This window comes from Phoca vitulina, unplaced genomic scaffold (assembly GCF_004348235.1).
Source record: "Phoca vitulina isolate PV1807 unplaced genomic scaffold, GSC_HSeal_1.0 scaffold17, whole genome shotgun sequence".
NCBI classification, from domain to species: Eukaryota; Metazoa; Chordata; class Mammalia; order Carnivora; family Phocidae; genus Phoca; species Phoca vitulina.
This window is the reverse complement of record NW_022589720.1, coordinates 33,884,077-33,896,878: the sequence shown is the minus strand read 5'-3', so window position 1 is coordinate 33,896,878 and position 12,802 is coordinate 33,884,077. Positions and strand designations below refer to the sequence as shown.

The following is a 12,802-nucleotide window of genomic DNA, read 5'->3' as shown; positions in this document are numbered from 1 at the left end:
CGCTCTAAAAGCTTGAGTTGAATTACAACTTACCTACATACCATAAATTTTACTATTAACATCTATAGCAAAAAATTTTGTCTTCTGCAAAAATCACTAAAACCCTACCCAACTCAGTAGAGTTTATGCAAAAAAAAAGGCAATTATGTGATTGATTCACCTTAGAAATTAATATACAAACACACACACACACACACAAAGCTGGTATTTCCTGAAAAAGTAAGGAGCTTCTTTCAGGCTAATGATCAAGCTTCTACAATCCCTATTTCCTTCCTTGTCTTGGTTGCAGAATGCTTAGGATTTAAGTTAATGCTCCCCTCTAGTAATTATCTCTGCTAGACTTGTGATGCAATCTCTTCCTTTCTCTATATGATTTTTTTTGCTTCAGATTTTACATCTAAAGTTCTTCAGCACATAGATTGCTATTGTATATTAAGACCTTTTATGAAAGTAGGTAAGGCTACTCTCCACTCAGGCCCCTCTTGCTTTCTCCAGGGCAGCCCTGCCCTCTCTAGAAATAGCAGTTATGTCAGATACATCACTCTTCCTTCTATGTATCAGAAGATCACAGCTACATCACTGTTCCTTCCATGTATCAGAAGATCACGGTACATTCAGTCCCAGGAGGAATTCCATGCCTTTTGTTCTATTCTAGTAGCACTTAAATACTCACCTGTAGGTATTTTGGATATATATGAACCAGGAAGTGCAAATTCCCCCTAGCCAATAAGAAGGGAATTTCCATATGACGAATGTAAAAAGGAAGATCACTTTCTCCCCTCATGGATAAACATGGATCACATTGCCTGATAAAAGTTCTATTGGAATATGAAGAATATTCACAACATACAAGCATTTCTCTGAGGAAAGACATTGTTTGAAAATATGAAGAGACATAACAATAGAGTAGTTTAATTTTCCTATGAAAAGTTTTTTAAAAGTCGGCATGCCATAAATGAGGGGGGAAAGGAATAATTACTTTGACCACCAAATCAGAAGCCAGCACTTCCTTCACCCCTTGGATCTGGGCACCTGCTGCTTTGTAGTGATCATCAGAAAACTTGGAAGCTTCACCAGCACCTGATTCCACGACAACACTGAAACCCTGCTTGACCAAGGCCTGAACCCCAGCAGGAGACAATGCCACCCGTTTCTCATTTTGGAAAATCTCCTTGGGGACACCAACAGTCAGTTGTTTATATGGAATTCCTACAAAGGCAAAAAAAAAAAAAATTAGTAAAATACAACAACATAAAAACAAAAATAGGCAGTCTGTTCAAAATATACCACACATACAAGTTGCTGCTCAAAATAATATTCCCGCTTCATAATCATAATTGAGTTTTTTGATCGATCATGGGAAATATTTTTGCCCACTCTCCTGAAAATTCCAAATATTTCATTTAACCAAATGGTCTCTTCAAATCACATGACTAGAATAGTTTATCCTTAGGGGGAAAAAATGGGTTGTGAGAGATCAATCAACAAGCAAATTCCACTCTTCAAACTAACCCTCTGGGATTTATGGTCTCCTTGTCCTTACCTTTAAGGAAGACAGAAGTAATTTGCTGTTTTGAAGAACAAGCCTATACTAGACAATTTGGTGGCCTGCCACACTCAAGAGTTTCCTTCCTGGCAATTTGACCAATGCAATTCCTCATAGATTTCCAAGATTGTATCATGAGACCCTACATTCTTGGCCCCCACTGATTAGACCAAGGATCAACAGCTGGGTCAAAGATAATAGTCTACAGGCCAGACAACCTCTGACGTGACTTACACAGGAACTATCTAAGGACACTCTATGTTGGCCAGTGATGACCCAACCCATTCAGGTTCTTTTTCAGGGAGTCTGTGACCCACAGAAAAGGACAAGGGAGTAAATGGTACAGAAGCTATTTGTAAGCAACCACGAGGTAATCAAAGGGAGGTATACAGCCATAGTAGTAGAAAGATCAGGAGTGGAGATACAAAGAGGGAAGATGAGCCACAGCTATGACATTCAGAAGAACATTCCACTTTTCCAAGAAGTAAATGAAGAGTTTCCTGGGCTTCTGTACTTCCCAAGATCACATACAATAAACCCTCATCACAAAATATAGCCTGATGGGATCCTATTCCTTGCAACCCAAAAGAGCCTGCATGATATATATAAAGTATTTATAGATGGTTCTGAACAGCTTTAACTACAGTACATTAGTTTCTTCTGTTTTACTCAACATGAGGGCATAAATAGATTTTTTTAAATAAAGATCTGCTTTTATATGTTTTACTAAAGCTTAGGAAATCTACTCTAACAACCTAAACTCTAGATATACATAATAAAAAAATTAAATTATCTCCACAGAATAACAATAATCATTAAGTGAGCGAGGCCTCAGAGAAATGAAGTCAACCTAAAAATACCACCACTTGATCATAGTCTTAGACCCCATACTCGATAAACGGTAATAACTGATAGTAAACCAAAGGCAAACATACGCTGAATCTTACCCTCTACTTGAAGAAGAGGGAGGAAAATAATAGAAAGAGGGAAAATATTCTGGATTGATGTGCAAAGTTAAATCACATACACATTTTGGGTTTACTTATCTGACAATCTCAAATTACCTAGGCCCTATATACCATAAGCCAAGGAAGCTACCAAAGACAAATGAAGTCCCATCAAACAGATTTAGGAGCCAACCTGAAAGGGCATCCACTTGGCCAAATAGGAAACAATCTGAGCATGAAAGAGAATAATTAATTGCAATGTAATAAAACACATCCAAGTGAGTTAGTTATGATACTCAAAAAATAAGTATTTTTTTAAAAGCTTCACTAGTCAACTAGTCTTTGGTCTTCCAAAGATATCCACATTCTAATCCTCAGAACCTGTGAATATGTTAGGATACACAGCAAAGGAGAATTAGGGGAGCAGATGGAATTAAGGTTGCTAATCAAATGACCCTGAAATAAGGAGATTATCCTGGATTATCTGGGTGGTCCCAATGCACTCACAAGGGTCCTTAACTGTAGAAAAAGAAGGCAGAAGAGTCAGAGTCAAATAGTAATGTGAAGATACTATGCTGCTGGCTATGAAGACGGAAGAGGGGGCCACGAGCCAAAGAATGCAAGCCAAAAGCTGGACAAGGTAAGGAAAAAGACCTCCCCTAAAGCCTCCAGAAGGAATACAGCCCCACCAATACCTTCATATAAACCTAGTGAGAGCCATTCCAGACTTTGGCCTCCAGGAGTGCAAGACAATAAATCTGTGTTGTATGAAACCCATATATTTGTGATCACTTGTTACAGCAGAAATAGAAAACTAATACTTAAGGGAACCAAGACATTATTACCAAAACTAGTAAATAATGGGACAGAATCAAGCATTTATCCCACCTTGGCACCACAACCTCAGGGTAACTAAATAATAGAGGGAAAGTTTCTCTTTACAGAAAAATTCTAGCTCATAAATGAAGATAAAATGATAGAGTATCACCATTTTAAAAACCCCCATAAAACCATGGATTTAGTTAATGATCATTAAACGTCTGTATAGCCTTTGAGTGAAACAGGGATGGGCGCTTCCTAATAGATGGATACCAACAACATCTAAACTCACTGATTAATCTTCTTGATGTAATGCAATAGATCATACACCCAGCATCGCCTATGAAGTATTCTTGCCAAAAAGAAAAAACAAACAAACAAATCTGAGTCTAATCAAGCCTCTAGATCTAGCTAAATGGTACAGAAAATACAAGGGACAGAGAAACTGGGTTTTAATAAGACCAAGGGAATTCAGTCAGCCAAACCTAGAACGTGAAATTCTGCAGGGCAACAACGACATTCTTCAACAAATAAATTAAAAAGAGAAAAAAGGAAACATAGAGATCAAAAGAAGGGATGTAGCAAGCAAATACAACATGTGGATCCTGTTTGGATCATTATTTGGATAAGGCAACCGTAAAAAAAAACTTTTTTTAAATATGAATACTAACTGGATTACTTTTCATGCTTCTCAATGTGGTAATGAAATTGTGGTGTTATACATTTTAAATAGAATCATTATCTTTTAGATATAAAAAATGATTATCTAGGAAATAGTCAAGAGCCAGAAATTGAATAAACAAAAGTCTCCTGCATAGTCAATACAGAGATCTTGATGTCCAGCCTTTAGTCACAAGGACAATTCTCACGTCCTCAATGCAGTTACTTACTTCTATCTTATACACAATTTTATCACGCTTGGATCATCTGGCTTTCTAGAACACCTAAAATAAAAATCTGAAGATAAAGTTGAGGACTCTCAGGGGCAGGTACCTGGCCAACAGTCACTTGTCATGTAAGAACAAGAAAAGAGGCTGTGAATTCTATGAAAGACAGACATAAGAACTCAAAAAGCATAGCGGTGTCGGGATCCTGAATGCACAGAGTCCTACAAACGTAAAAAGAAGGGCATTATTCTATGTGGCAAAAACTTTAGGTTGCCCCCCACCAAATGTCCATCCTGTTCTTCCACCTTAGTTACAGAATGCCGATTTTAATGGAATATGTTGCCATCTAGAACAAAGGACCTCTTTTATGTCCAAGTCTCCCTTACAACCACATAATGGCCACCTATCTGAGTTTTGGCCGATGAGGTATATAGACAGTCCTAGGAGGGTCTTTGTGCAAAGTGCATAAAGGGATCTCACTCAGCTTAGAAAGCCCTTATTTAGCTTCTCCTTTTGGCCTGCACACTAGAACAGAAGCATGGGGATCCTAGCAGGGAAGGCCTTGTAGGCTACTGAAAGACTTCAGCTCTTAACTCTGCATGGGCTAGGACACTGTGGCAAATTCTGAATAGAAAAGTACATGATCTTTCATTTTTAAAAGATGATGCTGTCACGTATAGAACAGACTGTAGCAGGAGCAGAGGCAGAAAGCGTAGAGCACATTTAGAAGACGAGCACAACAGTCCCGTGACAGATGATGGTGGTCCCGTGACAGATGTTGGTGGCGTGGAACAGGAAGATAACAGCGGTGATGGTGAGAAGAACAGACTCCGGATACAAGGTAGAGCTGAACCGTACCTACTGTGAAGATCTAGGATGACTCCAAGGTTTCTGACCTAAGCAACTGAGATGAAGTTGCCATTTACTAAATCAAGAAGCACTACTTCAGATTAATTCATATACTTAGTTGCTAATTCTTGAGCAGAGATGAGCAATGTATGTTACAATTCCTCCATACTGACAAGGAAAGAGGAAGAGCTGCTGGGAGAAATGGTTACTCTGAGCAATAGTTTCCCCCGGTACAACTCAACTGGTTTATCATTTCTCTTTTTCTCTCTTTTTCTATTTTCTTTTCTTCTCTATTAGCACTGACAATCAGGAACTTCTATACATGGAAAATATTTTTAAAAAGCACTCCTTAGTGTTCTTTTTTTAATGCAAAATGATGACTCACAAACACCAGGCTGTAACACTGCATGACTTTTCCTTTTATCAATCATCAGGAGATCTATTAGCTCCTACGACTTGAAGGTTTGATTTACATACACTGACGTGAGACTTTACCTGGTTTTACAGGAGCTTTACACCAAAGAGCCTGATGAGTATGAAATGTTCGTAAAAAATCCTTCTTCCCAGGTATCACCTTACAGGACCCCAAATTGCTAAGTAAAGGACACGAACAGCCAGTCACCACGGTTTTCAGTAGATTCGCCATGTTCGTATGAGCTCCCAACTTTCTGAATCCCAAATTTCCTTGAGGGTAAATCACTAAAACGAAAGAAAAATAAAGTATTTATGTGCTAAGAAAAACATACTTTGTCATTTGAACATCAAAAACATTTTTTAAAAATACTAATTCAAAGAGCTTGGAATATAAAGTTTTATGTGGGCATCTACAATGAATTCATTTGCCAAGTCCTTTACTTAGCAGAAGATGCTTCAAAACTTTGTTTCCGACTCAGATATGTAAAACTTGAAATCCATTTTCCCACTTAAATTGTGGTTATAAACCCACTATTCAATTCTAAGCCTTGATCACCTAAGTCTAATTGATCCTTAATGTAGCTAGAAAGCTGAAAAAGAAAATTGCTATAGAGTCCAACCACATCTTACATGAAAGTTATCTTCTAAATCTGCACATACAGCAAAAATTGCATAGTTATCCTTGAATTTCCCTTAAATTGTCTATAATACTGTATAGTAGCAAGCTATTTAGCCACCATGTACAGAAAACACTGGCAACCCATTCAGTGCAGCAAGATGCTTATCCTGTAAGACCCCTGAATTGAGACTGAGTGAACATGAGATGCATGTTTGCTAAGTGCACATACATCTCAAGAAAATTAAACATGTGTGAGATATGACTCCAATTTTATTATTTTTTTTTAAAGATTATATTTATTTATTTGACACAGAGAGACACAGCGAGAGAGGAAACACAAGCAGGGGGAGTGAGAGAGGGAGAAGCAGGCTCCTGGCTGAGCAGGGAGCCCGATGCGGGACTCGATCCCAGGACCCTGGGACCATGACCTGAGCTGAAGGCAGACGCTTAACGACTGAGCCACCCAGGCGCCCTGACTCCAATTTTAAAAAAGAAAGAAAAATGCCATTATCACATAAGTTTGCGCTTGTAGGTGTGGGTGTAACTAGGAACTCTTCCATCAGTGGTTCTCACAAGTGGCTACTTCTTTACCAGCTCTAACTGGGCCGGATGAAGTGTCATTGACCTTTGTTATTATTGACCTAAGCTTCAGTGGTTACCTCCACTGCTCTCCATGGCAGATCCCCAGGGCTGCACTGAAGGCACCCCCACCATTCCCTCGATTCCCAATGTTCCCCCATCCTTCTTTTCTTTCCTTCAAAATCAGGAAGAAGCAGAAGATCTGGAATTCTATCAGTCAAGCTCAGCTAACTCCACCAACTACTTTAAGCTCTGCCCCATCGTGTGGGCCCTGTTGGGGTCCAGCACCCAATCCCAGCAGACTCCATAAACATTCTTCCAGCGTCCAGAGGAAGAAGGGTCTAGCTTACTCAGAACTATTGCTACAACTCCCTGAAGCAACTTCTTACAAATACCAGAAAGCCACACTGGGAATGGAAATCCTTAATCCAGATGGTGCTTATTCTTAAAATGCCCTTTAATTCAACAAACACGTATAGAGGGCTGAGTCAGAGGCACAGCCGTTAGAAGCATCTGTAGAATCAAACTGGAATAGGTCACACACTTTGAGATAAGAAAAGTCAACAAGTAATAACACTACAAAGCAGAGTAAGGGAAGTCCAAAGTTCTTTGAGGGATCAAAGAAGGAGATTATGTATTCCTACAGAGCTCAGAAAAAAGAAAAGAAACTCATTTGAGATGGAGAGCGTAATGTGAAAAAAGCTAAGGAAGCGGAAGCATGCAAGATGGGTTCAGGCATGCAATCAGAAATGTATCTGAACAATGTTTTGCACTTGAATAGGTTTTATATTTTCAGTGTTTCCACATGTCATTTCATTTCAATCCCAGGCATTCCTGAATCCCATAAATATTCTCCTCATTTATTCATGGGTCACTTCTAGGGTTAGTCATGGCTGAGAAGGGAGAGCAACAGTTTGAAATCCAGCCCCGAATTCAAAACATTCACAGAATCTATGCCAAGAACAAGGGAGAAACAAAGATATATAAAAGATATATAAAAGATACAAAGATATAAAAAATTCTTGCCTTGAGGGAGATTTGTCCTACCATTACCAATGACCTCGTCTTTTTTTTTTTTAAGATTTTATTTATTATTTATTTGACACACACAGAAAGAGAGAGAACAAACGGGGGGAAGTGGCAAGCAGAGGGAGAGGGAGAAGCAGGCTCCCCACTGAGCAGGGAGCCCGATGTGGGGCTCGATCCCAGGACCCTGGGATCATGACCTGAGCCGAAGGCAGACACTTAACCGACTGAGCCACCTAGGCACCCCGACCAATGACCTAGTCTTATCCCAACCTCCCCACTTACCCTAGTTTCTCTTCTTGGATCATCCACCTCCCCAACAACCACCATTCTCGTGGGGCTGATGAGGTTTACCCAGACCCCATCAGGGAAAGAACAAAGCTAGCTATAAGAGAGCCTGTGTGTTGTCTAAGTCTGCCGCTCACTCCTGAATCTCTCTGCATCTCAGTCTGCTCATCTATAAAAGCATAGGAAAGCTCGTTTGTTAGACCCCATTAGGGTCTAAAACTTTTATGATGAGATTTTACAGTGCTTTAAAGCTGAAGTCCTATTTCATAAAATCTGGAAAAACTGTCCTGCCTACTTAGAAAATGGGAATTTGATGTTGAATAGATCCCTGGCATCAAGCATCAGTTAAGGCCAAGGCCTTCAGAGGCCGATCTTGCCAAAAAATTCCACTTACTTCAAGTTATGAACATACAGAACAGTGATCAGAAAGTAGTTTATTGGCAAGAATGGTCCCTACCACTAAGCCTAAATCAAATACAAATGACCCTGAAAGATATTCGGAGAATATTTGAAACCGTGTTATCACAGACAGGTACTTGTTTATATCGAACACAGAATACTAGCCTAATTGTCACATTTGTCCCTCTCTTAACTTAAAAAGCCCTCTGCTACTTTATTATCCATGTGTTTCTATGACTTTGAAGCAATGGGGGAAAGCTTTACAACTCAAAATTGAAAAAAAAAAAATTAGTATATCATTGATACAGCACTGTAATGTAAGTTATTTGGACAACTTTCTCCCCAGTAGGTACTAAAATTCTTGAGGGCAGGGAGAGAGGGCAGCCTAGAGGCTAACAAGGTGACCTGTGGGTTGTAAGCCCCCATTCTGTAATTTATTAGCTGTGTCCTTGGCAAGTCATTCACTTAACTCCTCTGAAACTGATTCCCTCACCTTTAAAATGAGGATAATAACAGCACCTGTCTGTTGGGAGGATTAAAAGGACACAGTATTTTAATTGCTATTATTATTCACTTTGGTATTACATCTGGCTCAGTGCTTTGCACAAAATAGGAAAACAGCAAGTGTTTTTTGACTGAATGAATGAATAACTAGGGCTAGGTAACTTGAAACCTAGGTATCTAAGGAACACATTCTCCAGAGTTTCAGGAAATTTCCTTTGAAAATGAAATGCTGTGTATCCTTGCGGAAAACTGATTCCATCAGCAAAGGTAAACAGCCTGAGCACACTTGTTGATAAGAAAGTAATCCTAAACTGTACATTTAATAAAATTTTAAAAAAAACAGCCAGGTATGCAAATCAAAGGGGTGTGATGGAGAAGAGGGGAGCATTTTAAATAAAAGCATGCAAGTCCCATCCAAACGGAGTCTGTCCTACAAGACTCCTTACAAGGCGATCTCTCTAGGACTGCCCTGCACCACAGGGCGAATAAAGGACGCCTGCAACCGTAAACAAGTCACGCTTTTAAAGCAGAGCATACCAACCAAGGACACAATACCCTACAGAAGCTTAGACTGGCAGGCAGTGTGACCTCCACCAAACTACCGCCCCTCCTTCGGCCACTAAACTGCAGCGTGGCTGGCAACTGGCCGGGACCGCTATTTATAACCTTCCCCTGAAGCCGATTGGCCAAGGCCGAATAATAGACATTCCGCCTCCGGGGTTCGAATCAGCTCGGCCCCCACCGCTGTCTCCTCCCGGTCGCCAACCCCGGGCCCCACTCTGCCCGGTTGAAGTTTGCCCGGACCACCACCAGCCGGCACAGACAGACACACTCACAACGTTCGCTCGCCACCTCCTAGGTCTCCAGCTGATCGCCGACCCCGAATTCCCTCAAGGTTCAAGCGCAATTTCGGGGCGTCCAGCTGCCACTTCTCTAGGTGCACCCTCTATCAAAAGTCCTCTATGACCTCTCCTCCTCCCCCCATCTTGCGGGCCGAAATGACCCCGTACGACTCCCGCTGCGCGCCAAAGCTCCAAGATCTGCACCTGCACAGCTGCCTGTTCCCTGACCCCTGCCAGTACCCAGTTCCCCAAGCACCCGCCCACTCCTTTCCACGTCGCCCCAGCAAGAGACAGGAAAGAGGGCCCTCGAGGCGAGGTTCTCCTTCCGGACCCAAGCCTCTGGCCTGCGGGCGCCCGGGTGCACCTCGCACCCAGGCCACTGCCAACCCCGCCCCCTTCTGCTCCTTGACAGGTCTCCTCCTCGGCGGGGGCCCGGACAATCCCCGCGAGTCCCGCTGCCCCTCCCCAGCTGCGCCCCAATCGCGCGCGCCGGCTGCCCGCGCCGCGCCGCTCACCTTGGCGGGGAGGCCAGGCGGCCCTGGGCGGCGCGCGCGGCGGGGGACGCCGCGCTGACAGACCCGGGTTCGGGCCCCAAGGCTCTGAGCCTCCAACCCGGAAGAACAGCCCCAACCCCGCGGCGGCGGAGGCCACGTGACGGCGACACACACACACACACACACACACACACACACACACACACACACACGCACACCACACACACACACACACACACACACACACACACCGCCCCCTCCCCCACCCCGCGCCCCCTCCCCACCCGGCCCTTCAGCCCGCTCGGCCCGGCGCCTGCCGCCCTCTCTCCGGACAAGAACACGACCTCACCAAACGCCCCTTTAGAGCGCAAAGGCTAGTTACCCCAAGGGGCCCTTCACTCCTCAGTGGCAGCCAAAACCTCTTTGTCTCGGGCTCGACCGGCGGCCCGCTGCCCCGCCTCCGCGCTTTCCCTCGGCGCGTCCTTGTCAATCAAACCTGGAGCCCTGCGCCGGCGCTGAAGTTTTCAGGGCTACATTTGGAGCTGGAGAACCAGTTACAAAGTGTGGTTTCCTCTCCAGTGTTCCACCAGAGCAAATACAAGGATAATATAACTCCATTTTTGGTACCTTTCCTCTAGCTCTCTAGGAAAAATCAGAACTTCTGTAACAGAAGAGGACCAAAAGGAAAGTGGGAGGAGGTCGAGGGGTTGTGAAGGGCGGGAATGAGGGCGCTGTTTTTCCATTCTGCCCGAAGAGGTGGAGTTAAATTCCTCGGAAACGATGTCAAGGCCCGAAAATTAACACACATCTACGTATTGGTCTTCCCACAGCGGGCCCAGAGAAAGCCGCGTGCTGCTGGTAGTATTAATATCCAGCGCTAGAGAGCGCCCTTGGTGGACATGAAGTGGCCTGACAAGGCCTGGGTTGATGGCCGCAAAACTATTAAAGGACCCCAAAACATAAGGACCTGCTTGTCCTTTGCACATACCTCTGTCAGTCTGCAGGTGTCTTCTGATTAAAAGTGGGAAGAATCAAATGTGGAATATAAAATGGTTCACTTACCCAAAGCTCAATCATCATGAAGTGTCAGCATGATCACTGCTTTTTACTTTAAGTTAAATATTTGAGATAGGCAAAACAGATATTCCTTAAAAAGAAACTTCAGTGGGCGCCTGGGTGGCTCAGTTGGTTAAGTGACTGCCTTCGGCTCAAGTCATGATCCGGGAGTCCCTGGATCCCTGCTCAGCAGGGAGTCTGCTTCTCCCTCTGACCCTCTCTTCTCTCATGCTGTCTCTCACTCTCTCTCTCTCTCAAATAAATAAATAAAATCTTAAAAAAAAAAAAAAAGAAAGAAAGAAAAAGAAACTTCAGAGAAACCCTTCCTTTAAGAACATCTCTTGTGCTGGAATTCCTGGATGGCTCAGTGGGTTAAGCTTCTGCCTTCAGCTCTAGGTCAAGATCATCCAAGTCCCTGCTCAGCGGGGAGCCTGCTTCTCCCTCTGCCTGCAGCTCCCCCTGCTTGTGCTTGCTCCCTCTCTCCCTCTCTCTGACAAATAAATTAAAAAAAAAAAAGAACATCCATCTCTTGTGTTTAACCAGCATAAAAGGTCATTCAACTAATGAATTTCCACTGACATCCAGAGGATGTCAAGGGAAAATACTGCCCTTCTCCCGAAAGAGTTCACCGACGGGAAAAGACACAAGCTTCGTATTTTAGAAAATATAATGGGGGTGGGGGGACAGCACCTGGGTGGCTCAGTCAGTTAAGCATAGGACTCTTGAGCATAGGCTCAAATCATGATCTCATGGGTCTTGAAAATGAGTCTGGCATCTGCTCCGGGCTCAGCAGGGAGTCTGCCTGAGATTCTCTTTCTTCCTCTGCCCCTGCCCCACTCATGTGCTCTCTCTTTCTCTCTCTCTTAATAAATTTTAAAAAAATAAAATATTTGGGCGCCTGGGTGGCTCAGTCGGTTAAGTCTCTGACTCTTGATTTCCAATCAGGTCATGATCTCAGAGTCATGATATCAAGCCCTGAGTGGTGCTCCATGCTCAGTGCGGAGTTGGCTTGGGTTTCTCTCTACCTCTCCTTCTGCCCCTCCCCTCTATGCTCTCTCTCTCAAATAAATAAATTTTTAAAAATAATAAAAAATAAAAAATATAATGAACTGTGATAAATGTAACCATAGAGAAAGGTTCAAGATATGGCAGTTTCAATGAGGCAGAAGTAATTCATAAGGATTAAGACTAAGCCCCTTTCATGATATATGTAAGTCAAATCATTATGCTGTACACCTCAGATGTATACAGTGCTACATGTTAATTATATCTCAATAAAACTGGGGAAAACAAATACTTGTTTTAAAACACTGGGGGCAAGGGTTTGCTGCTTTTCTCTTTCAAGACTTAAAAATCAGTGGTTCCCAGCTGGGGACAATTTTGTCCCACCGTGTCTGGAGACATTTTGTCGTCACACTGCAAAGGGAAATCATCTAATGGGTAGAGACCAGGGATGCTGCTAACCACTCAACATTACACAGGACAGCTCCCTACAACAAAGAATTATCGGGTCCCAAACATCAACAGTGCTAA

The 12,802-nt window shown here is 42.9% G+C and overlaps 1 protein-coding gene across 6 annotated transcripts in view; it reads right to left on the bottom strand.

The window, feature by feature from the left end:
- The window catches only part of NNT (nicotinamide nucleotide transhydrogenase), an 89,912-nt gene extending 78,981 nt beyond the window's left edge, over positions 1-10,931 (bottom strand). Inside the window, exons 1-3 of one of the 6 annotated variants that reach the window (XM_032415213.1) lie at positions 10,841-10,931; positions 5,544-5,747; positions 980-1,209 (exon numbers count right to left, since the gene is read on the bottom strand). In XM_032415213.1, the coding sequence (XP_032271104.1) occupies positions 980-1,209; positions 5,544-5,694 (381 nt within the window). In that variant the 5' untranslated portion in view covers positions 5,695-5,747; positions 10,841-10,931. Of the gene's footprint in view, positions 1-979; positions 1,210-5,543; positions 5,748-9,713; positions 9,950-10,234; positions 10,349-10,562; positions 10,703-10,840 lie in introns of those variants that run through there. The other 5 variants (XM_032415211.1, XM_032415214.1, XM_032415210.1 and 2 more) reach the window with 5 other exon arrangements.
- Between the last annotated feature and the right edge of the window lie 1,871 nt (positions 10,932-12,802).